General features: G+C 44.3%; 1 protein-coding gene across 2 annotated transcripts in view; it reads right to left on the reverse strand.

Moving 5' to 3' along the window:
* The window catches only part of Gria1 (glutamate ionotropic receptor AMPA type subunit 1), a 311,889-nt gene that overhangs the window by 109,305 nt on the left and 180,435 nt on the right, over window positions 1-22,149 (reverse strand). For both annotated transcript variants that reach the window (XM_041665038.1, XM_041665037.1), the window contains exon 5: window positions 13,755-13,808. In XM_041665038.1, the coding sequence (XP_041520972.1) occupies window positions 13,755-13,808 (54 nt within the window). The remainder of the gene's footprint in view (window positions 1-13,754; window positions 13,809-22,149) is intronic.

The raw sequence follows: 22,149 nt of genomic DNA on the forward strand, positions 1-22,149 counted from the left end.
AGGGTAGAGGCTAAAATAACCACCTCATGTCCATGACTTAACTTCATCCAAGCCACCTTTTGGGGATTGTGAAGTTACTGCTGAAGAGAAATGAAAATTCAGCTTATTTTAAGTCTTTCCTAGCTCCCGGCCCAAGCAAGACATTCATTTTAATGTCTTATAAATGTGGTCCAGCGTAATCCCTTAAGCAGTCCGAGAGGAAACTGGACAGTAGGCCCAAGAGCTCATCTGCATAAGCCACTGAAAGAATTCACCCCACTTTTGCTGAGCTCTCATTCAGAGACCTCTGTGAATGCCCTAGCTACACAGTTTGACTTCTTCATGAACATGCCACACTGCCAGTCCTTGGTCGAGGGAACACAGGAGTTTCAGATTCACGATCATGTATCCATTACCCCAGTCAAAGAGGGCCAAAATTCTTGTGATAACAGCGCACAGTTAGGAGCCTGGAGCAAATGTTGCCTGGTCAGAGCTTGTGCCTTTCTTTAAAAGTCTCCACCAGGCTGTGTAGAAACATCACAAGCACTGACTTATCTGGAGCCTGTTAAGGAGCCCCCTGCCCTTTATCCACACCCAGGCCGAGAGTGCCCATGGTGGAGGGCCCGAATGTGAGTGTTACAGGTTTTTGTGACTCTAGTCACAGCAACATCACCTGACCATTTCCATGTAAAGTCTGGGGATTGAACTCAGGTCCTCAGGCTTGGGAGGCAAGCGCTCCACTGTCCGAGCCATCTCCCCAGCCCACAGCACAGCACTTTTCAGGCTGACAAGCTTTGGCCTCCAAGCTCGATTTTCCTTTGTGAGATCATGAAAAGAGGGTCACCCACACGCTGCTCAGCCCTCTGCATTCTGTCTAAGCTCACATTACACCCAGCAGAAAGGAGACAGAACATTCCGCAATGATCAGGTTTGGCGTCAAGACGAAGGCTTATTAAGGGAAGACCCTTCCGTCCCAGCCCCCTGACATCAAGAAGAGGTAAGATGAGCCCAAATCAAAAACATGTACTTCATACTCTGAATGGCACAGGTTGAACATGTCAAGTTTTCCCCAAATTGTCAGAGAGAAATCTCAGATGACAGCTCTGTGGGGAGTCACAAGAGTGTATGGTTTGAAAAGTCTCCTTCTATTAGGAAGGCTTTGAAGGAGCAGAGAGGATCAGCCTGAAACATAATAGAAGATTGAGAGGGTAGGCGAAGGATGTACTCGACTCTCGGGAGGGTAGGGTTGTCATGGGGAAGAGGTGGGAAATTTGTTCTCTAAGGCTCTGCAAGGTGGGCCAGACAGATGAACAGTCAGATCTCGAGGGAGACCCAGCTCTGTTAAGATAATGACAGCAACCCTTGCGTTTTGCATGAAGCAGGCAGAACCAAACGAGGTAGCAGGCATTGCCATGGGGCCATTGCCTTGATTACCACATTTAATCCTCATAACCACATGAAGAAGCAGGCTCTTCTTTAACACTTGCAAACTGGGAATGAGAAAACTTAGTAGATAGGCTTCTCTCATACTAGTGTGGCTACTGGGAGATGGAAGGAGTAAGGTGACTTTCTGGCTTGGGTTGCAACCTCTGTGTATCCAGCCATCTACCCTCCTGTTCATTCATCTCCTGCCAGGAGCCATTGGAATAGGCTTCAGCTTAAAGGGGGGCGGTAGGGGGGGGGTGGTATCCTCTTGAGACCAAGATCTTCAGCACCTTTGATGTGCCACTTGGAGTGTTAGCCTTTCAGCCCCTTATTTCTGCATCTCTGTTGTCTGCAGTTGTGACAAAGGCAGAGACCATAGCTGCTCCTCCAAATCAGGACCACAGCCCCACAGGGTCCACAAACTGCGCCTGTGCAGGGCGGCGTGGTGAGAGCATGCAGAGGAATGAAGTCACAGAGCCCGCTCTGTTCCTGACTTCCTTACAAGTGTCAAACCTGCTACCTCCTGCCCACACCTTTCGTCTCAGGGACTAAAGGTGTCTTTTGACTGACTTCTCTGTGTATGTTTTCTTGGGAAACAGGTCAGAGATAAAAAGCCCCAGGAAGACAGTTTTAGGGATAACCACATAACTTCTTGTTCTGTCTTTGAAGCTCATGAGCTCTTTGCTCAAGGACATCTGTCGTAACCTGTACAGTCAAGTGGGTATTGATTTATCAAAGACATCTGTCAGATCAATAATCCTTCAAGATGTGTTCCAGGTACAGGCTGCAGAGGTCACCATGCTACATTAGGGGAAGGAACAGAAGACCTTGGCGCACCTCCTAACTTTCATGCCTGCCAAGGCAGCCTTGCTTTGAATCGTTTACACAGTAAGGTTCTCCCCAAGATTCCACCTGAAAGCAGAGCTTCGACCCCAAAGGCGTGGGGACTTCTGGGCCAGCTTACTGCTCTCCTGAGGGTGCTTTCAGCTCTGATCTATAATTCTGCCATCACACAGGTGTGTGCTGGGGAATATGGATAAAAGTGAATCCATGGAACAGTCTTCAGCTGATAACTTCATTGTCATCAAACTCATGTCTTTGCATAAAAATCTCCACGTTTTTCCATTTTAGCCACCTTAACAACCCAAACCTTCAAGGCATCGCATGCTGTATTATCTCCGGTAACACACAAGCTTATGTGGTCTCTTAACAAGTCAATAGAACATTGTAGTTGTACAAAAGTTAGCCAGTAGACTTGCCATTCACATAGGAAAAAGCCTAATGTTGATTCATCCAGCCCTCTCTGAAGTCAGGGAGAGGTATCTGCATTCTCGGGTCTCTGCAAACGTAATAGCAGACTGATCCTGCGTGTGTCCATCATAGCCAGAGTATTACGGGGGTTACTCAGGACCTCCAGATCTCAGTCCTGGGGTTTAGAATAAACTGCTGACACTTTGTGTTAGAAGGTCAGGGATCCTCAGCCTGGGCTCTTGGTGCAAGGCTTGGAGATGCCCGACATGATCTGAGATTGTGCTGTCTTTCAGAGAATGCCGTCTTCTTACTTCTGTCCTGACTGACTGTGGTTGTGCTTGTCTCTTGGCCTAACTAACTTCAGAGGAAGTTCAACCTTTAAAACTCTCCTGGCACAGGGTGACTTCTTATGTCTAGAACCTACTGGTGGTCTTCAACCAACATCTTCCTACATAGTCTCAGCATTACTATGCAGAGAAAGTCAGGCAGAAAAACATATTTTTGTAAAATGATGGTTTATTCATTTCATTTCATTATTCATTATAAATTTATCCATTTATACATATAGTAGACTCCCACTGAATGCATGGTGTGAAATGTGAAAATCTAAAGAAATGGTAAATTTAAAATCTACTGAGAATAACTATGTATCAGAAACCACCGGTAGGTTCACTCCTAGGCCTTACAATGCCCACAAACATGGGCATTTGAGAAGGTTTACACAATGAGACACGAAACCCCTCCTAGGGAGCAGGCCTTAAAGCTAGTTAGAAAGCGATTGGTTACTTTTATAACCGTTGTGCCACTATTTCACCCGGCAAGACCATGGATGTCTTTTCTTCGCCAGCAGCCTTCAAAGCACTCTGCAACACTGTAAAAGCTAAGCACCAGTGAGAGAGTTTCCCGGTGAGTTTAAGATTAATTTCTCAATGTCCTGTGATCAAAGGGTGGTGTCTTCATCAACAGCAACCATTTCATTTATGTTAAGAGCTATGGCAACAGCCTTTGCTGTTTGGGGACAATGGGGAAAAGGATATTCTAACTGATAATACATGAATCTATCTGCTTGTTCATTCATGGCTGCCCAGCATTGCCACAGATATCAGAGCCACAAGGATGTAGATGAGATCCAGATGGGCCCAGCCCCTCCTTTCAGGGCACTTAAGGCCTAGCGAGGAGGGCCTATTTCACCCAAGTATTATAGAGAAAAGAGAGCAATGCCAGCCCCAAATCCGGAGCTCAGAGGCAGCTTCTGAATGAAGGTGGCGGACCATGGAAGGAAAGGAGCCTCTGGCTGAGGAAAGAGAGAAAAGTGAACTCTTTACACAGAGAGTATATGTTCTGGCTCCGAGCCTGGACTGGCAGGTTTTGTGTGTCAATTTGACACAAGCCAGCGCTGAGGAAATGCATCAGTGAGATCCAGCTGCAGGCATTTTCTCATTTAGCGATCAGCTGGGGAGGGCCCTGTCCCTGGGCAGGTGATCCTGGGTTCTATAAGAAGGTGGGCCAAGTGGGCTGGGGGGAAGTAAGCCAGTAAGCAGCACCCATCCATAGCCTCTGCATCAGTTCCTGCCTCCAGGATCCTGCCCTGTTTGAGTTCCTGTCCTCGTTTTCTTCAGCAATGAACAGCAGCAATGCTGAAGTGTAAGCCTAACAAACTTCTTCCTCCCCAACTTTCTTTTGGTCATGATATTTCTTCAAGCCATAGAAACCCTAACTAAGACAGAATCACCATGATTACTGCCTTCTACTTCCTCTGTGTAATCTCAAGCAGACAATTTACTCTGGGCTTCTATCCTTCTCACCCAAATAAAGATTTGTGATGGTTAATCTTCCTTCTCAGTGTGACTGGATTGGGAGTTACCAGGGAGAGATGCCTCTGGGTATGTCTGGGAGGGCATGTTCCCAGGAAGGAGGAGGGAAGATCTACCCTGAACACGGGAGGCACCGTCTCATGGTTAGAGGCCATAGAAGGAATAATAAAAGTTAAAAAGGAGAAACTGAATGGAGCTCCAGGATTTGGGTCTCTCTGCTCCTGACTGTGGATACGATATGACCAGACTCCTCATGCTCCTGCCTCCCTCTCCAGGATGGACTGTGTCCTGGCACACTGTGAGCAGAATAGACCAATCCTTCCTTTGGTCCCTTTTCTTGGGTGTTTTGCCATCACAGGAAGAAAAACAACTGATACATGATTACTATTAAGTGACCCATATCCTCAGGATTAATTCTGCCATGTGTCAAATTCTCAGGACATTGCCAGATATGCACCAAATCCTGTACCTGGGCTCTCTGGTTCCTGAGGTTCCATTCCCCTCCTACGCTTGTTTGCTCTTCATCCTTAGGAAGAGGACCAGACAAGGGGACAGGCACTGAGCTCTTCCTGTCACACCCATTGTTCTCACCTGTCGGTATAGGTTTAAGGCACCTTCAGTGTTTCCAAATAAGTGATGGTAAGGGTTTCCCATGCTGACAGCAACTGCAGCCCCTACCCAGCACATCTGCATGATACCAACCAGAGGCGGCTATCATGGCGGTCCTAGGGAAAAATGTAACAGGCACCAAGAAACAACGCTGCAGTCCCAACCCATTTGTGTGTGTGTGTGTGTGTGTGTGTGTGTGTGTGTGTGTGTGTGTGCTTTTCAGTGGCTCCTCTGAGCAGGAATGTCCCTTTTGCAAAATAAAGGGCTGGTAAGACCAGGGTTCTTAGGGACCTTCAGACCCAGCTCTCTTGGGTTCTTGAATCCAGGTGTGGGGCACATCTTTTATTTCCATGCTGATGTACGGGTGAGTACCTCATCTTGATCTTCCTGGATGCTCTCCCTCCCATACAATGCCTCTCTTCTGATGCTAGATTCTCATGTTTTAGACCACTTCTGCGGCGCTGTGCAAATGCCACAGGCATTGTCTTGTTTTTATGTGATCTGATCTAGTTGGGGACCAACTTCAGGGTGTTCACAGGACAAGAGTGAAGGTGCGCACTTCATGAGCCCAGCAGTTACCAGACAAGGGACATGAGTAGCCCACAGGGCGACTGAGTCAACTGTCAGCACCACACTCTGGGAGGAAGAACTAGAGGGCGGGAAGGAATCTGGGTTGAAGGAGCACACCCCAAAGATCCAGCCACAAGTGTTTCCAGGTGCTCAAGGTGGGCCTGAGGAAGGACAACACACACTCTCCTCGAGCCAGAAGTGACTGGGAAAAGCAGGACACAGGCCATGCCCTGTCGCCAGAGGCTATGGCGACTGTCAAAGCCCTGAAGAAGCAAAGCACTGCCTAGAGGTAGGCACCTTCATCCCAGGAACCAGAGGAGTGGGCCTCACTCAGGCATGAAGCCGAGGAGAGGCTGGCCCTTCCTGGAGAGCGGGCAAGAAGGTCTGCCCATCACCTACTTATCATGTGCGTAGTCAGAACTGGATTCCCCTTCCTGCCCTTTCTGCGGGAATACTTCCTTTTGTTTTCCATTTTCACGCGTGTGTCTAGGTGTTTGCATGTGTGTGGGATCACATGTATGTGGGTGTGTGAACATGTTGATGAATGTGCCTGAGGAGACCTGAGGTTGATGTGAGGAGCAATCCTATTGCTGGTCAACCTTACAGGTTGAGGCCGGGTCTCTCAATCAAACCTGGAGCTCTCAGTTACGGCTAGTTTCACCCTCATCCTGCTCATGGGGTCCCAGCTCTTTTTTCTGAGGCCGCCACACCCACCTGCGTTTATATTGTTTCTGGGGATACAACCCTAGTCTTTGGCAGAGGCTTTAATTACTGAGCCATTTCCTGGCCCCTTTCCACTTATTTTATCAGACACAGAATGCTGTTTTGAAATGCAGGAGACATGAGTACGACACTCTCGAGGACCACTTCACCCCTTCACCCCTTCACCCCTTCAGTGACTTCTCAGAGAAATACATTCTGTGCAGCTCCCGCTCCCAGGCCCTGGGGAGTCAGCAGTAGATGAAACCATCATGTGCTGCCATCATGTATTTCGGATTAACAGCAAAGGCAGCATCATCCAGATCTGTGTGGCTTTCCTAATCTCAATTATGGTAAGTGGAAGGTACTTGGGGCTATGGCGGCCCATAACAAGGAGATGAGATTTGATGGAGGAGGTGCCTGAGGGATCTCAAAGATGGTATCTTGTCCCCAGACAGGGATACCAGTAATGATGATGATGACACTGATGATGGTGATTATGGCGGCAATTACCAACACTTATTAAGTGCCCATTTGGGGTCATGTATTACGCCAAGCACTTCCTCTTCCTCGGCTTGCTCAGTTCTCATAGCATCACTGGAGGAGGCAGTTAATACCCTTACTTCTTTCTAGATGTAAGCTACGGGAGCCCAGAGACTGTGAGGAACCGGAGGAACGCTACACAGCTGGTAAGTACAAACCAGAAGTCAAACCTAGGTCTGTCCAATAGGAGAGCCACTCTTCCCAACAGCGCTTGTACCACCCCCCCTCAACGGAGGCACATGTGACCCCATATGGTGCTGAGGAAAGGGGAGTGGGCGAGCTAGGCCTCGCAGAAGGAGCCTACAGATTTCTCAGTGTGGGTGAGCAAGGGATTAAAGAACAGTTTCTTCTTGGGCTGAGGAAATCAACCCGGGGGTGTGAACTAGCTGCTGTGTGAACCGGAACTTCTGACTCTTAAGTGCCGCTGGAGTTAGTGGTGGCCATAGTGGTAATATAAATGGCTGGCTTCTCTGGACCCCAAGATCCTTTGTAAACCACTGGGAGGCCAGAGGCCACCATTTGTCCCTCAGCTTCTATCAGACTAGCAGGGATTTTTTGGAATGACAGTCATTGAGTTTGCACTCTGGACTTACTACTGCCATTGAACTCAACCTTCTTGACAGGGACTTACCCCTAGATCTGCCTCTCTAACTGTCCTATGCCTGACTGTCACAGGCTACTGTAGTGAGAACATGGACTCTGGGTGTCTGTGGGAAAATGCATCTCCTTTGTTTCATAAACGTGGTGGCACTGCAGAAGCCATATTACCTTTATTTCCCCATTCGGAAAGGTGACTATAATGTCGATGGCGAAGACAATCAGGAGGGTCAGTGTATAACAGCAGAGTTAGTGGAGGGTAGAGAAGTATGTGTCTGGAGTAGATGAGAACGGAGAGACGGGAAGCAGGGAAATGGTTGTCTTAGGCTGGGATTGCAAGAAGATAAAGCCCTACGAGGCCCAGAGATGAGCCAACCTGAAGTCTGCCTGAGGACCTAGCAACAGGCACTGCCAGAGGTCTTGATCATGCCTAGCAAATGACCATGTGATGTCAATGGATCGAAATGCAATCTGGGTGCTTGGAGGAGGGGTGTATATAAGGCTCTCCCCGTTACTGAATAAATGAGTCTGCTGTTTGCATTTTACTTGACTGCCATTGTCTATGCTGTTGATCCTGCACCTTTGCCCTCCCTCCCCCGAGGGAGGTGTTAGGACCCAGCAACATGGGGTGTGGAAAGGCAAGATAGACGTGAGTCAAGGGTGATGCGGGGAATGATGAGCAAAGATCAGAGAGAAGTTCTCTGTCAAGTGATGAAGACACATTAAACTTATTATGGTCAGGAGGAAACACATGCCTGAAACTGTAAATCTGGCCAAGAACCCAAGGCTGGGGAGTGTATAGGCCCCATGGATGAACTTAATACTATTATTTTGCTAGACAATTGACCTCTAAAGATACACCTTTGCCCATTGGCTAGTGCAGCTCACAGGCCTCAAAAAGAAAGTGTCTTTGTGCAGTGGACAGAAAATCATAACTGGTCCAAATGTGGAGAACAAGTGTTCTCTGAACAGGAACAGTGGAGTGCTCAGTTCCAAATGGGACATTGATATCATTTCCGCTCCCTGCAAAGATCAGGGACCATCTTGGAAGTGGAGGTATGAAGACTGTAAGAACCAGAGGTTGGGGAGGACTGCTGTGAAGGAGTCTTCAGGACATGACAGGACCAAGGCGCTCATGCAGCTGTGGTTGCCTGAAGAAGAGCTACATGAGATTTGAGTCTTCCAATATCCTAGCATGGGCAGGGAAGGGCCTCATGCGTTCTCAGCCCTAACTGAAGAACTATTAATAATTGATGGATTCTGGGGCAAAGAGAGTCAGTTTTCTTTAAGTCTGTGTGTGACTCCTGATAGGTCAATCATGCTCAAATGGATGGCCACCTATCCAGGAGAATATATGCCACATAAATTAGACTCTATGGCTTATTAAAAAATTAAACACAGGAGGACATAAAAGTGCGAAGGGTGGATATGTGGGAGTGGATGGGAGGAGGTAGGAGGCAGAGTGGGAGAAAATATGATCAGAACACATTGCCTAACTGCATGAAATTCTCAAATAATTAAGAAAAGTGTTATATTTCTAAAAAACTGGTTGTGGAAATGAACAAATCTGCAAACATATCAAGAATCCATGGATTATTTACTTGAAGTGGGAAAATAGTATGAAACATGAATTATATCTCAAAAGACTGGGATTGGGAAATGAAGGTGTAGTGACATAGCTCTCCAAGGTCTGCATTGTTCAAGTGAAACTGACAGAGAGTCTAGTGTTGTATTAATATTCATCTACATTATCATGCAATGTAAATTAAGAATAGATACGTAAGCATGTATGTGCATATATACACACATAAATGATACAGTTTTCATGGTACTAAAGGCACCCTTACAAGTTTCCAAAGGAGGGAAGCAACCAACAATCCTACTCAGCTATGATACCTATGAATCGCTATAAGAACCAGAATGGCATAATCTAAACATGCGCTAGTGGCACACATACTTTGGTGGTAACCAACAGCTCTGTAGCTGAACTTAGTAAGTCCCTCTCAAGACAGGGAGATCATGCCTGGTACTAGAAACCTAGTCAACTACCAAGGGATAGTGTAGTCATAGATATTGGAGAACCTACAACCACCACCAACTCCATTCTAAATATATGCCCTTAAACTCACAGGTAAGTGTAGTCCTCATCCATCATCAAGAAAATTCTCTTTGTAACAGGTGAGGACCATTACAGAAAACCATAACCAATCAAAATGCAGAGTTGCGGAGCCCAAGTCCCAGTGGATACATCTCCAATACAACTCATGCACCTAAGGCCCAGTGATCACTGTAGGAGAGGGGATGAGAGAGTTTAATAACCAAAGAACAAGGCATTTGTGGTGGTATCGTGTCTCCTAGGAATATCAGAAGCTACACCCATCAAGTCTCACCAACACGACTGCTCAAACATGAGGTAAACAAGAACCACAGCAATAGACACACTAACAGGGAAGGGGGAAAGGCCATGAGTCCTCAACTCTCTATAGGCAACTAAGGAACGCTGGGAATAGGAGAAATAGCCTTCCCCAGGGAAGAGCACACCCATTGGTTATCCAACACCAAGTGGTCAGCTCCAGAAACGAACATACAAGTAACATTATACAAACTGAAAAGGGCATATTTATGAATATATGTTATTAATGAAAGAGAGACTATAAGTTTAAAAGAGAGCAAGGAGTGGTATATGGGAGGATTTAGAGTAAGGAAAGGGGAAGGAGGAAATGATATAATTACATTATAATATCAAAATATAAAAAATGTAAAAATCTCCACCTGAGTGGAATACTTAATTGCTCAAGACACGGCATCACCTGGCAATGCATGGGTTCTTTCCTGATGACACCCTAAGAAGACATAGAACTATTATTTCCAACTGACAAATGGGGAGACTGAGTCTGAGCCTTGCTTGCACAGAAAATTAGCTAAGCAAGAGTGACATTGGGGATGTAAAGCAGGGTTTGGAGATTTTGGACTCCTTCTTCTCCATCAGCCTTTCCCTCCCCCCTTTCTCCTTCCCTCCTCCCCCTCGTGGCTCTCCACAGGTGGTGACTGGAGTCTCACAGCATCCTCCAAAGAGTCCAGGGGGAAAACTGCTGGGCGCCGCTCTGAAGCTCAGACCTTTTAACCAAGTGGAAAGAACTGTGGCGCGTGCTTATCCTTTCCAAAGGGTTTCTGTCCCTTCATCTATAATTGCCCCCGAGTTGCAGTGCCCCAAAGAAGAGGGCCCACTCCATGCAGTAGCAGGCTAATTATGTGGCAGAATTTCTAAAAATTATTATTTCATAAATTGTGATATTCCTCCAAAGGGGAAAGAAAGCACAGCACATCCTCCACCATGTCTCAAACTGAATTAATTAGGAATTTGAAGCCTAATTATCCACTAATCTATTGGAACATGCCAGTCTTTCGTATCTGGCTGCTGTTTGCAATTTGCAGCCTATTAGTGGCAGTTGTTAGGATCTGAGAACTCATTAGGTCAAAAGAAGAAAAGTGTGGATCAGAAGGAGAGGGCAACCTGAGGGGCTGACGCGGGGAGGCTGTGGCTGAGGGGTCACTTGCTGACAGATGAGGGCTGGTGGTCTAACTACCTGGGTCCTTCCTTTAGAGGCCCTGAGGCCACTGGGTCATTTCTGCCTTACGAAAGGCAGTAACTGTACATGCCTTTGCCCAGGTTCTGTGCTTTCCCTGGCAGCAGGTGTCCAAGAGCAGTGGACGCTGTCACCAGTGCTGGTGCTAGCCTAGGGACACCACCACTTGTTTCTGTGTGACACTGGCTGGGCCATGCTCCCTTGATGGTTCTGTTTCCATACAAGCAACAGAGATGCTGAGGGAACTGACTCCCATGGTCCCATCCAGCACCATGGAACTGGGGTGTGAGGGATATCAAAGACTTCCTCAGTTCTACTGAACAGATTTCAGTTTTGCAAATAGTCTCTCAGGGGTGAGATCCTTGGCTTCGCCAAAGAGATTCTAAACCACTCATTAAAATGTGAATGTCTTGAAAAGGTGATGGCTATAGCCCTTGAAACATAAGTCTAAACTAAGCTTTCTCAGTAAGCCCTTCTTAGTTTCAACCCTGACCTTGGGGCACTTGGGCAGCCAAAGCAAGGTAAGTTCAGAGGATAGAGATGGGGGACATCCAGGACAAGCTAAGGCTGGTGAGCAAGCAGGGCAGAATTTAAGGGTTAGACAGATGTCTGGACCCAAACTTTAGATACAGATTATGTTTCCTAATTCAACTAATGATCTTCATTCCCAATGTAGCATGAAATACCAATCTTTTTCCCCCTTCAAATCACCCAGAGATAACCAGGAAAAGATACCCTGACCAAAACTGAATGTAGCTATATATTTAGCTCAGTAAGCTTAACATTTAAACTTTTCTTATAGATTAAAATATGGCAAATATTGCGACTGAATGAAAACATAAACAGTAAGAAAGCAGGCCGAGGCAATGGAAACACTTTGTGGAAGGCATGACTATGAAGAGAGACGGATGCATGGCACATGCGTTATGGGTTCAGGCTTGATGGTGGCGGCAGCCACTGTGGGAAGGAACTGTGGAGTTCCTGCAAGGGTTAAACACAGGGTTTAGTGCCCGACCCAGCAGTTCCCAGCTGTGGTGTGTTTCACAGGTCAAACACATATGCAATAGTGCTTTCCATACCATTCCCATGGTGATCATGACTTAGAAGTCCATCAGCTGTGTAACGGATGAGCAAAACAGGCTGTCTCTCTATAATGGGCTACTGTCTGGCAATACAAAAGGAATGCACTGAGGTAGAATATACGTCAGAGATTTCCTGAGGCTGTGGGGAGATTGGCTGATGAGTTTTGTAAAGACTACTGATGTGCATGTGTCCGGGGGTGATAAAATTTTAAAACAAAGTTCTTATGGTTTCATAACTCTGTAAATACACAGAGGACCATGAAAATGAGCACTGCATGCTAGTGGGTGGTATTATGTGGTCTGTGAATTTGATCTTAAGAAAGTCTCTAAAATATGGGTCTGAGTATAAAAGAATATTACATTTGACTATGGAGGAAGAAAGCTTAAAGAATCAACGTTTATGACATAAAAGATAAAAGTGGAAACTGTGACAGGAAGAATAGGCATGACAGAGATGACAATTGCCAGAAAAGACTTATACAGACACATTCTGGTGTCCATGTAAAAAGAATGTGCGCACAAAGGCTTTGAGAAACCAAACTGTCTCCGTGGTGTGCAAAATAATAGCACCCAATAAACAGCTGCACTGTGTTAAGACAAGGGCATTTTTTAAGACCCAGGCTTCTCTAGACTGTATATAAAAATGAAAAACAAACCCATTAACTGACATTGCCATAGGTTACACTGTAAGACTGTACCGGGTTAAAGATTTTTCAATTTTAGCATAATTATGATTTAAATGTCTGCGCTTGTGAATAGTAAAACCACCATTGAGTTAAAAATCAGCGGCATCCAGACATTTGCTGTCCATTCCAAGATATGGTGATTTTTCCTAGGGCCAGAGCTGATCAGAGAGGGTGCTTGTATGAGGGCTGGAAGTCGGCCCTGCAGCCTCCAGCAGGCTTTCTCCCAAGCATAGCTTAGAAGCTCATGGGCAGTGTGTTGTGGTTCGATGGAGTAGGGGGCTGTGATGGTCAGTTTTAACTGGCTGCCTGGGCAACTGGGAAAACAGTCTCAGAGAGAAAGAGAGGGGGGGGGGGGAGGGAGGGAGGGAGGGAGGGAGAGAGAGAGAGAGAGAGAGAGAGAGAGAGAGAGTCTACATTGACTTGACCCATGGTCGCAGCTGAGGGGTGTTGTCTTGATCAAGTGATTGACGGGCAAAGACCCAGCCCAGCCCTCTGTGGGTGGCACTGTTGCCTAATCAGGGGGTGTTGACCTTGATAACAAGTGGAGAATTTGATGAACCAATAGCAAGCAAGCGAGCCAGGGTGCATACATCCATTTCTCTCTGTTCTTGACTGAATGGGATGCGACTAGCTGTTTGAGGTTCTTTCCTTTACTTCCCCACAGTGATGCATGAAAACCTAGAACTGTAAGCTAAAATAACTTCCTTCTTTGTCCCTTAAATTACACTTTTTGTTTTTTAAGAGCAGAGGGACAGAGGGAAAGAAGTACATTCGGTGCCTCTGAGACTTGCAATGCCACTGCGAATGGCCCCTTCCTCCCACATGGTTCATACAGGCGGGTGTGAGGTAACCTCAAACCCTAGATGTGGGAAGGACAGGATCAGACAGACCACACATCATAGCTCTACTCACCAGATTGGCAAGGATGTAGTGGTACCCAATTCCATTCTTCTCCAGCTTTACAATCTGAAAGACAGAACAAAAGGGCACTCATCAGTCACACCCACATCTGCCTTGTCGGAGCAGTGATGACGGCAGCTGACATCAACTGGCTATTTATGACATGCCCTTCTCTGTCCTAAGTACACAAAACTGTTCTGGCCTTACCATGTAACCATGGTGATGCTGTTAGCATCTTTGGCAGATGAGAAAGCCTCAGAGGGCTAATTCAAGTTCCATTATGTTGTGCAGCTATGAAGAGGTGACTATGGAGATCTGCAGTCACCAGGGCCTGGTTTGAGCGGTGGGAGTCGGGGATTACACCTCCTAGGAGGAAGCTGAAGAACTTGCTGCACCCTGTCCACAAAGCTTTCCTTATGCATGGTGGAGGAATCTGATGTTACAGGGAATTGACTGTTATTCATGGCGATAGAGTGGGCAGTCACTTGGGCATGAACTCCGTGCAGACACCATTCTGATTTCTGTCTCTGAGTTTTGCATTCTCCTCCCTGATGGGTTTAGCAGCACCCAGACATCGATAGATCATTCAGCACGCGTTGAGAGGGAAGACTGAATTAACCCCTCTAAGGCCTCATTGGAAAGATGGGACGTGGCCTGAAGTAAGGAAGTGATTTTCCCATGGCCCCTGTGTGGTCTGCTGGTAATGGAAGGACAGAGGTTTCTGATGCTTGACAGTTTCTGCATGCCACCTGGTCATGGTTAAGGGAAACAGCCAGGATTTCCAAACACTTCCTGTCTTTCATATTTTGCTTTTAATGCTTGTGTGCATTTGTATGTGTGCATGAGTAGACATGCAAGCCTGTGTGGAAGCACACATATGTGTGCATGCATGTAGAGGCCAGAGGTTGATGGCAGGTATCTAAGTTGGCTGTTTCCATTTTATATATTGAAGCAGAGACTCTCCCTTGAAGCAAGAGCTTGCCGCTCGCCAAGTCAGCTAGTCTAGGTAGATAGTTGACCCTGGGGATCCCCTCTTTCTGCTTCACAGACAGCCATATTAGAGTTGAGCAGTAACCCAGCATTTATGCGGATGCCCCAGATCAAGAGTGTGCTCTTCATATTTGTACCATAAGCACGTTAATTCTTGAACCGTCACCCCAGCCTCCACTCTCCCATTGCAAATTTAGACTGTCTTTAATCATCTTGAAGTCCGAGAAAATATGAGTGGAAAGGGCTGCCCCAGGTTTTCTGGGACTGCTTGGTACACCACTTACAAGAAATGGCTGAGCCTGCACGCCTTGATTCTGGCCACAACAAGCCTGGTACTAACTTGATCTATTTCTTCCTTTCTTTTTTTAAATTATCGAATTGGGTTTGTGTACCCTGCTTGGTGCCTCTCCCCCTGCGCTGCTACAAAGAGGCATAAAATATATGAGAGGCACCTAGGCTCTTGGCCTAACTGAATAAATTCTCATGGTTATTAAAACCCACACTCAGACATCTCCTTAATTGGATGTATGCACAAAACGGCTCACTTTTTTTTGATGTGGGGAATAATTAAATGCAAGCGCACACAATGTTTATGCTGGAATAGTGAGATGGAGATTCCAGCTGCTGGAGCTCAGATGGCACCGAGGTGATGACTTTATTAATAATTATTCATTACTTTTCCATTTTCTTGCTACATGGCATGCCGTTTCCTCAGCAAGGAGATACCTTTATCAAAAGCCTATTCGGTTTCCAATAACCACGAAGCAGCAAATAAAAATATTTCAAAGCCCACCACATCCAGGGAGTGGAGCCACAGAGTTTTTGCAATACTGAAATGCAGAAGGAAGCAGAGGAAACACCAACAGAGGATGACTCCCGACCCACAAAAATGCGCGACTTGTGTATCTCAGGCTGCTGGTGATGTCCACATTGGTTCATCCAATGACTGACTTATCGCTCTGACTCATTTTATTTAAAAAATATGTATCAAGCCTTGACTTCATGAAGCTGATACACAGTAGACAGGGAATGAAATGAGATATTTGGTGTGGAAGGAGTCCCAGAGCAAGCAAGATACAGATAAATGCACACCTGCCGGTCACTGACTGAAAAGGGTTTGTGAAGGCAGGGTCCTTCCCCTCACCGACATCATACACTTTACGTTTATCCCTGACGCACGTTCTTTGGACTTTCTTTATCCCAGACTATATAGGGATGGCCCCTGTAGGTCTCTAACTCTCTGCATGTGTCGTGGGGTACTTCTCATTTCAGTGCTTCTGTTCAGCTGCCTTTGAATAGTTCAACACACATCTATTGAACACAGACTTTGTGCCAAGCACTAGATAATGTGATGGGGGTATAGCTCAAATAGCAAGGCAAGGTTCCTGTGACCTCGCTGCGCTGAGACGTAGTTTCAGGAGGAAGCCAGATGGTAAATATATAAATAGATGAACGAAGAAGACGTCAGCAGGTCATAAACACCACAGAGATAATAAAGCAGGGCACTGTGATGGATGGCCCTGGGAGGTGCTGGTCGACTCTCGCCTCAAGTTGCTTCTGTCCTTAATGGCTATAGTATATCATTTAGTGTCTTATATACTGGCAAAGAAAATTATCCAAATAACCCTCTTTGCTATGTATGTACATATTTCAGTCTTATTTATTTTTATGTTAAGTTTTTTATATAAATATATATTTGTATGAAATTTTATACATTTACCTTATTTTATACCATGTAGGTCTATATGTATATTATGTATATATGTGCAAGACATTGTGCAGGGGCTATGAAGGCTGGAAGAGGGCATAAGATACTCTGGAACTACATAGAGTTACAGGCCACATGGTTGCTGGAAACCAAACCCAAGACTTCCATAAGAGCAGCAAGTGCTTTTAACCAATGAACTATCTCTCCAGTCCCTGAAGTTAAACATTTCTATGTTTTAAAATCTGTATTCTGCCTATGAGAGAAACGTGCAGTACTTGACTTTCTGAGTCTGTCTTATCTCATGTAATGATACCCTTTAGTTCCGCCCATTTTCTGTAAATGAATGAATGCCAGTCTTATTCCTGGCTGAGGGAAACTCCTTGGTGAATATGGCATATTTTCTTCACTCATTTGTTTGTTGTGGGTACCTTGGCTATTGTGAATAGGGCCGGAATAACAGTGTCTATATCACCGAGACATATTAAGATACCTTGGTGTATTATTAGGTTTTCTATTGCTGCCACAGAACATCATGACACAAAAAGCAAATTGGAGAGGAAAGGTTTATTTGGCATATAGTGCCATAACATAGTTCATGAGGACCGGAATTCAAGCAGGGAAAGATCCTGGATGCAGGAGCTGACTGATGATGCAGAGGCCATGGAGGAGTGCTGCTTACTGACTCGCTCCATGTGGCTTGCTCAGCCTGCTTTCTTATAGAGCCTGAACCAGTGATGACATCACCCACAATGTGCTGGGACTTTCCTTGCCAATCACTAATTAAAAAAATGCCCTTCAGGCTTGCCTACAGCCCAATCTAATGGCATTTTCTTAATTGAGGTTCCCTTCTCCCATATGACCTTACTTTGCGTCAATTTGACATAAGGCTAGCCAGCACACTGTGGCTGGAATGTATTTGGTGTATGGTATATTGGTAGCTACATTTTTAGGTTTTGAGGAACAGCCCAACTGGCTATTTGAAATTTCCACAAGTAGTGTGTGCCTTGCTTTTACTAGTATTTTTTTTTCTGAATCTTCTCTAGCAGTTGTTATATTTTCTTCCCTCCCTCCCTCCCTCCCTCCCTCCCTCTCTCCCTCCCTCCTTTCCTCCCTTCCTTCCTTCTTTCTCCAAGACAGGGTTTCCTAGTGTAGCTCTGACTGGCCTGAGACTCACTACCTGTACCAGACTGGTCTCAAACTCACAGACCATTGCCTGCCTCTGCCTCCTGAATGCTGGAACTTAAAGGCATGAACCATGGCACCTAGCGCTGTTTTCTTGACCTTAGCTATTTTATTTTTTAAAGGAAAAGAATTTTTAAAATTTAGGTTTAAAATAATTTTTATTTTTTTAAGAAAGAATATTTTAATTGTAGATTTATTTATTTTTATGTATCTGTGCATATGTGCACGCATGTGGTGGTCAGAGGCCAACTTGCAGGAATCAGTCGTCCCTTTCCATCACGTAGGTTCCAAGACTCAAGTTGGGGCTTGTGGGCTTCACTCCATGGATCTGTGTCTACTGAGCCGCCATCTCTGTGCCTGCCTAGCCACCATCTCACCAGCACAAGCTTAGCCATTCTGACCGGAGTGAGCAGAAACTCAGTGTGAGTTTGATTTGTACTTCCCTCATGGCTAAGAGCGAGGAACAGATTTTCCCCCATGTCTTGATTATTTATACTTCTTTTGAGAACAGGCTGCTGAGTTCATCTGCCCATTTGTTGATTGGATGATTTGCTTTTGTTTTTCAGTATTTAGCCTTTTGTGTTCCTTATGAGTTCTAGATTTTAATCTCCTTGCAGATGAATAGGGAACAGTTTCATTCCCTTGTTCTGGGGGCTCTTTCTCCACTCTACAGATTGTCTCTTTTGAAGTCCAGGATATTTTTAATTGTATGTAATCCCATTTGTCACGTCCTGACCTACTGGGGTTCTTCACAGCGTCCTCAGGCAATGTCTAACAGACATTTTCCCCTAGCAGATTCAGAGTGTGGGGTCTTAAATGAAAGTCTTTGATCTATTTTGATTTTATTTTTTACTAGTGAAAAAGACAGAGAAGGATCTACATTCATTTTCTACTTGAAGGAATCTGGTTTTCTCAGCACTACCGGCCAACGAGGTTGCCCTTGCTCTACTGTGTGCTTCTGGCACTAAGCTTTAGGTGATGCGGGTCTATCTTTAGACCCTCTACTTCACTGCATTGGTTATCATGTTGTTTTTGTGTCAGTACCATGCAGGTTTTGTCACTATGGCCCTATGATAGAATTTGAGATCAGGCTATGATACCTCCCGCAATGCTCTTTATCTTCAAGATTACTTTAGCTCTTTGGGGTCTTTTGTGCGTTCCAGAGTTATATTTTCTATTGACATGAAGAGTGACCATTGGGATTTTTATGGAGACTACAGAGAGCTTTAGCAATATGCCCATTCTCACATAATTCTGCTGACCCACGTGCAATGGGAGAGCTGCTCTCCCCCATCTCTGCTGTCTAATTCTCTTATTCATCAGTGTTTTGAGGTTTAATTACAGAGGCCTTTCAACTCCTTCTTAGGTTCATTCCAAGGCTGTTTTGGTTTGAAACATCCCCCATAGGCCCATGTGTGTGAAAATTTTGACGCCGAGTAATGACAGTATTTGCTGGAAGATGTGAAACCTTCAGTAGGTATAGCCTTGCTGGAAGGAATATATCATGGGGAGCAGGCTTTGAAGTGGTATAACCTCATCCTACTTGCTGCTACTGTGACCAGCCAGCTTCCTGTTCCTGCTGTCATGCCTCCCCTGGTTTCCTCACCAAAATGGAGTCAATTCTTCCAGAACTGTAATCCAAAATAACTCTTTCTTCCCTGAGTTCCGTTTTGTTAGACTATTTTACTATAGCAACATGAAGAAGGAAAATACATAGGTATTTTTAAAGTTAGTATGAATAGCACTAAAAAAATGATTTCTCAGCAAGTACATTATTAGTGTAGGCTAATAATTTGGTATTATTAGGCTACTGATTTGGTATGTTTTCATATCTTTTGCACTTTGCTGAAAATTCTTATCAGATCAAAGAGCCTCCTAATAGAATCTTTAGTATTTTAACTATAGAACCATGTTGTCTGCAAATAGAGGCAATTGGACTTCTTTGTTTCCAGTTTGAATTTTTTTTTTTATTTTTCTCTTGCTCTATAGCTTGAAGACTCCAAACACTAAATTCAATATGAATGAAGAAAGTGGACACTTTTTCCAGCTTAGTATAATATTGGTTGTAGGTTTGTCAAAAAGTCTTTATTATGTTGAGGTATATAATTCTATTCCTAATTTCATTAGGGATTTTTATCATGAACGCATGCCGGATTTTATCAATGGCTTTTCTGAATCTATTGACATGATCATGTAACTTCTGTTCCATGTTTTATTTTTTGTTTGTTTTTATTTTTTCAATACAGGGTTTCTCTGTAGCTTTGGAGCCTGACCTGGAACTAGTTCTTTTAGACCAAGCTGGCCTCAAACTCACAGAGATCCACCTACCTCTGCCTCCCGAGTGCTGGGATTAAAGGTGTGCACCATCACTGCTCAGCCTGTTCCATGCTATATTGATTGATTTGTGTTTGTTGAATCATACTTGTATTCCTGGAAAGAAACTAACTTGATTATAGTACCTGATCTTTTAAATGTGGTTTTAAATTTGTTCTATAAGCAGTTTTTTTAAAAAGCACTTACTTTTTTTATTCCCGAGAATTTGATATGTGTAAACAATGAAATATTACATGATTATTATATCTACCCTCTGTTTGCCCTTTTCAACTCCGCTATATCTCTACCAACATGATCCTCTCATAACTTCATGTCTTTTTAATTTATTTTTGCAACCCATGAAGTCCAGTTAGTGCTGTATACCTGTGCATGGTGTGGGGCCTCCACTGGAGCAAGGGGAGTCTATCAATGTCCATGTCCTCAGAGATGAGTGAGTCTCCCTTTCCTGACGACTACCAGCCTCAGATAGCTCCTCTATAAGGACTGGAGCCTGAAGGTCATCTATCCACTCATGCTAGGCTTTTAGCTCGATCCTGTGCAGGTAGCCATAAAGTTTTTGCTTTTTGTCAAGGAAATTTGTCTCTGTCTCTCTCTGCTTCCCTCCCTCTCTCCCCTTCCTTCCTGTCTCTACCTCTGTCTCTCTCCCTCCTGACCCCCTCCTCTGCATGTTCTTATCTGGCTATGGTGTTTTATAGAATGCCTTTGGTAACACTCCTTCCCTTTCTAGCCTATGAAATAGTTTCAGGAGCTTTTCTTTAAAGATCTGCCAGAACTTGGCAGTGATTTCTTCCAGTCTTTGGACTTTTCTTTGTTGGGTGACTCATTGCCGCTGTTCTATTTTCGTCACTTAATACAGACTTAAGGAAGTTGTTTTTACTGTCTTGATTTAATTTGGGTAGGTCATACGCTTCTAGGAATTTCATTTTTTCCAGATTTTCTACATGTTCAGAACGTAAACCCTCGGATTTCATTGGTATCCATTGTAATGACCCCTTTTCATCTCTGGTGCTACCAATTTCTTTTGGTTAGTTTATGGAAGGGCTTGTTCATTTTCTTTTCTTTTCAAATAGCCAAACTTTTGTTTCTTTTCTTTTTTATATTGTTATTTTAATCTTCATTTAATCAGTTTGTGATGTGATCTTTATTATTACTTTCTGTCTAGTGATTTTAAGGATCTCTATTTTTGTTTTTTTAAACCTGTGAAGTATACCAAGTTACAAATTTGCAATTTGATTTTTTTTTAGCACAAACACCAGTAACTATATATCTGTACCACAAAGGTTCTGATAAATTCTGTTTTATTTTCATTTGATTCTAAGATTTAGAAAACATTTGAAAATATTTCCTTTGGAGTTCCTTAACAAACAACTGATCATTCAAAATTGTATTCTACAATATATGGGTTCTTGTATAGTTTATGCCATTTCTTTTTCTCTTGATTTAGTTTTATTCCACTATGATATGATAAGATACAATGAATTACTCTGATTATATTTGTTAAAACTTACTTTCTTGCCTAAAATGTCATAGATTTTGGTAAATGTTGCATGGACTGTTGAGGAGAAGGTGTTTTGCAGCTGTTGGATGGAATGTTCTACAGATGTCTTTCTTTGATCTACAGCACAACTTGGAAGTTTATTTGTTGATTCTCTTTAACTAAATTATCTACTTGATGTGGGATTCCCCTCTGTATGCTGTGAATGTTTTGTTACCATTGGTTAATAAATAAACTGTTTCAGCCAATGGCTTAGCAGAGTAAATCCAGGTGGAAAATCTGAACAGAGGTATATATAGAGAGAGTAGGCAGAATCAAGGAGATGCCATGTAACTGCTAAAGGAGAAAGATGCCCGCAGGAACCTTACCGGTAGGCCACAGCCTTGTGGTGATACACAGAATTATAGAAATGGGTTAATTTAAGATGTAAGAACTAACTAGGAATACGCCTAAGCCACTGACCAAGCAGTGTTATAGTTTCTGTGCGATTATTCACGTTTGGGTGACCAGGAAACAAATGAGACGTCTCCTTTTACATTTACTTGTTTATGAGGGGGAGCTGGAGCCACTCAGCTTTATTCTAGCTGACTCTATCAGTCCATTTCTGACCATTAGTGTTTTTCTACAAATCGGTGCACAACAACATTTGGGGCTTATGTTCTTGCTGGATGGTTCCATTTAGTAATACGTAGCAGTAA

Source organism: Microtus oregoni, unplaced genomic scaffold (genome assembly GCF_018167655.1).
Source record: "Microtus oregoni isolate MIOR12 unplaced genomic scaffold, Mior012 000015F_ref0000493, whole genome shotgun sequence".
In the NCBI taxonomy this organism is placed as follows: Eukaryota; Metazoa; Chordata; class Mammalia; order Rodentia; family Cricetidae; genus Microtus; species Microtus oregoni.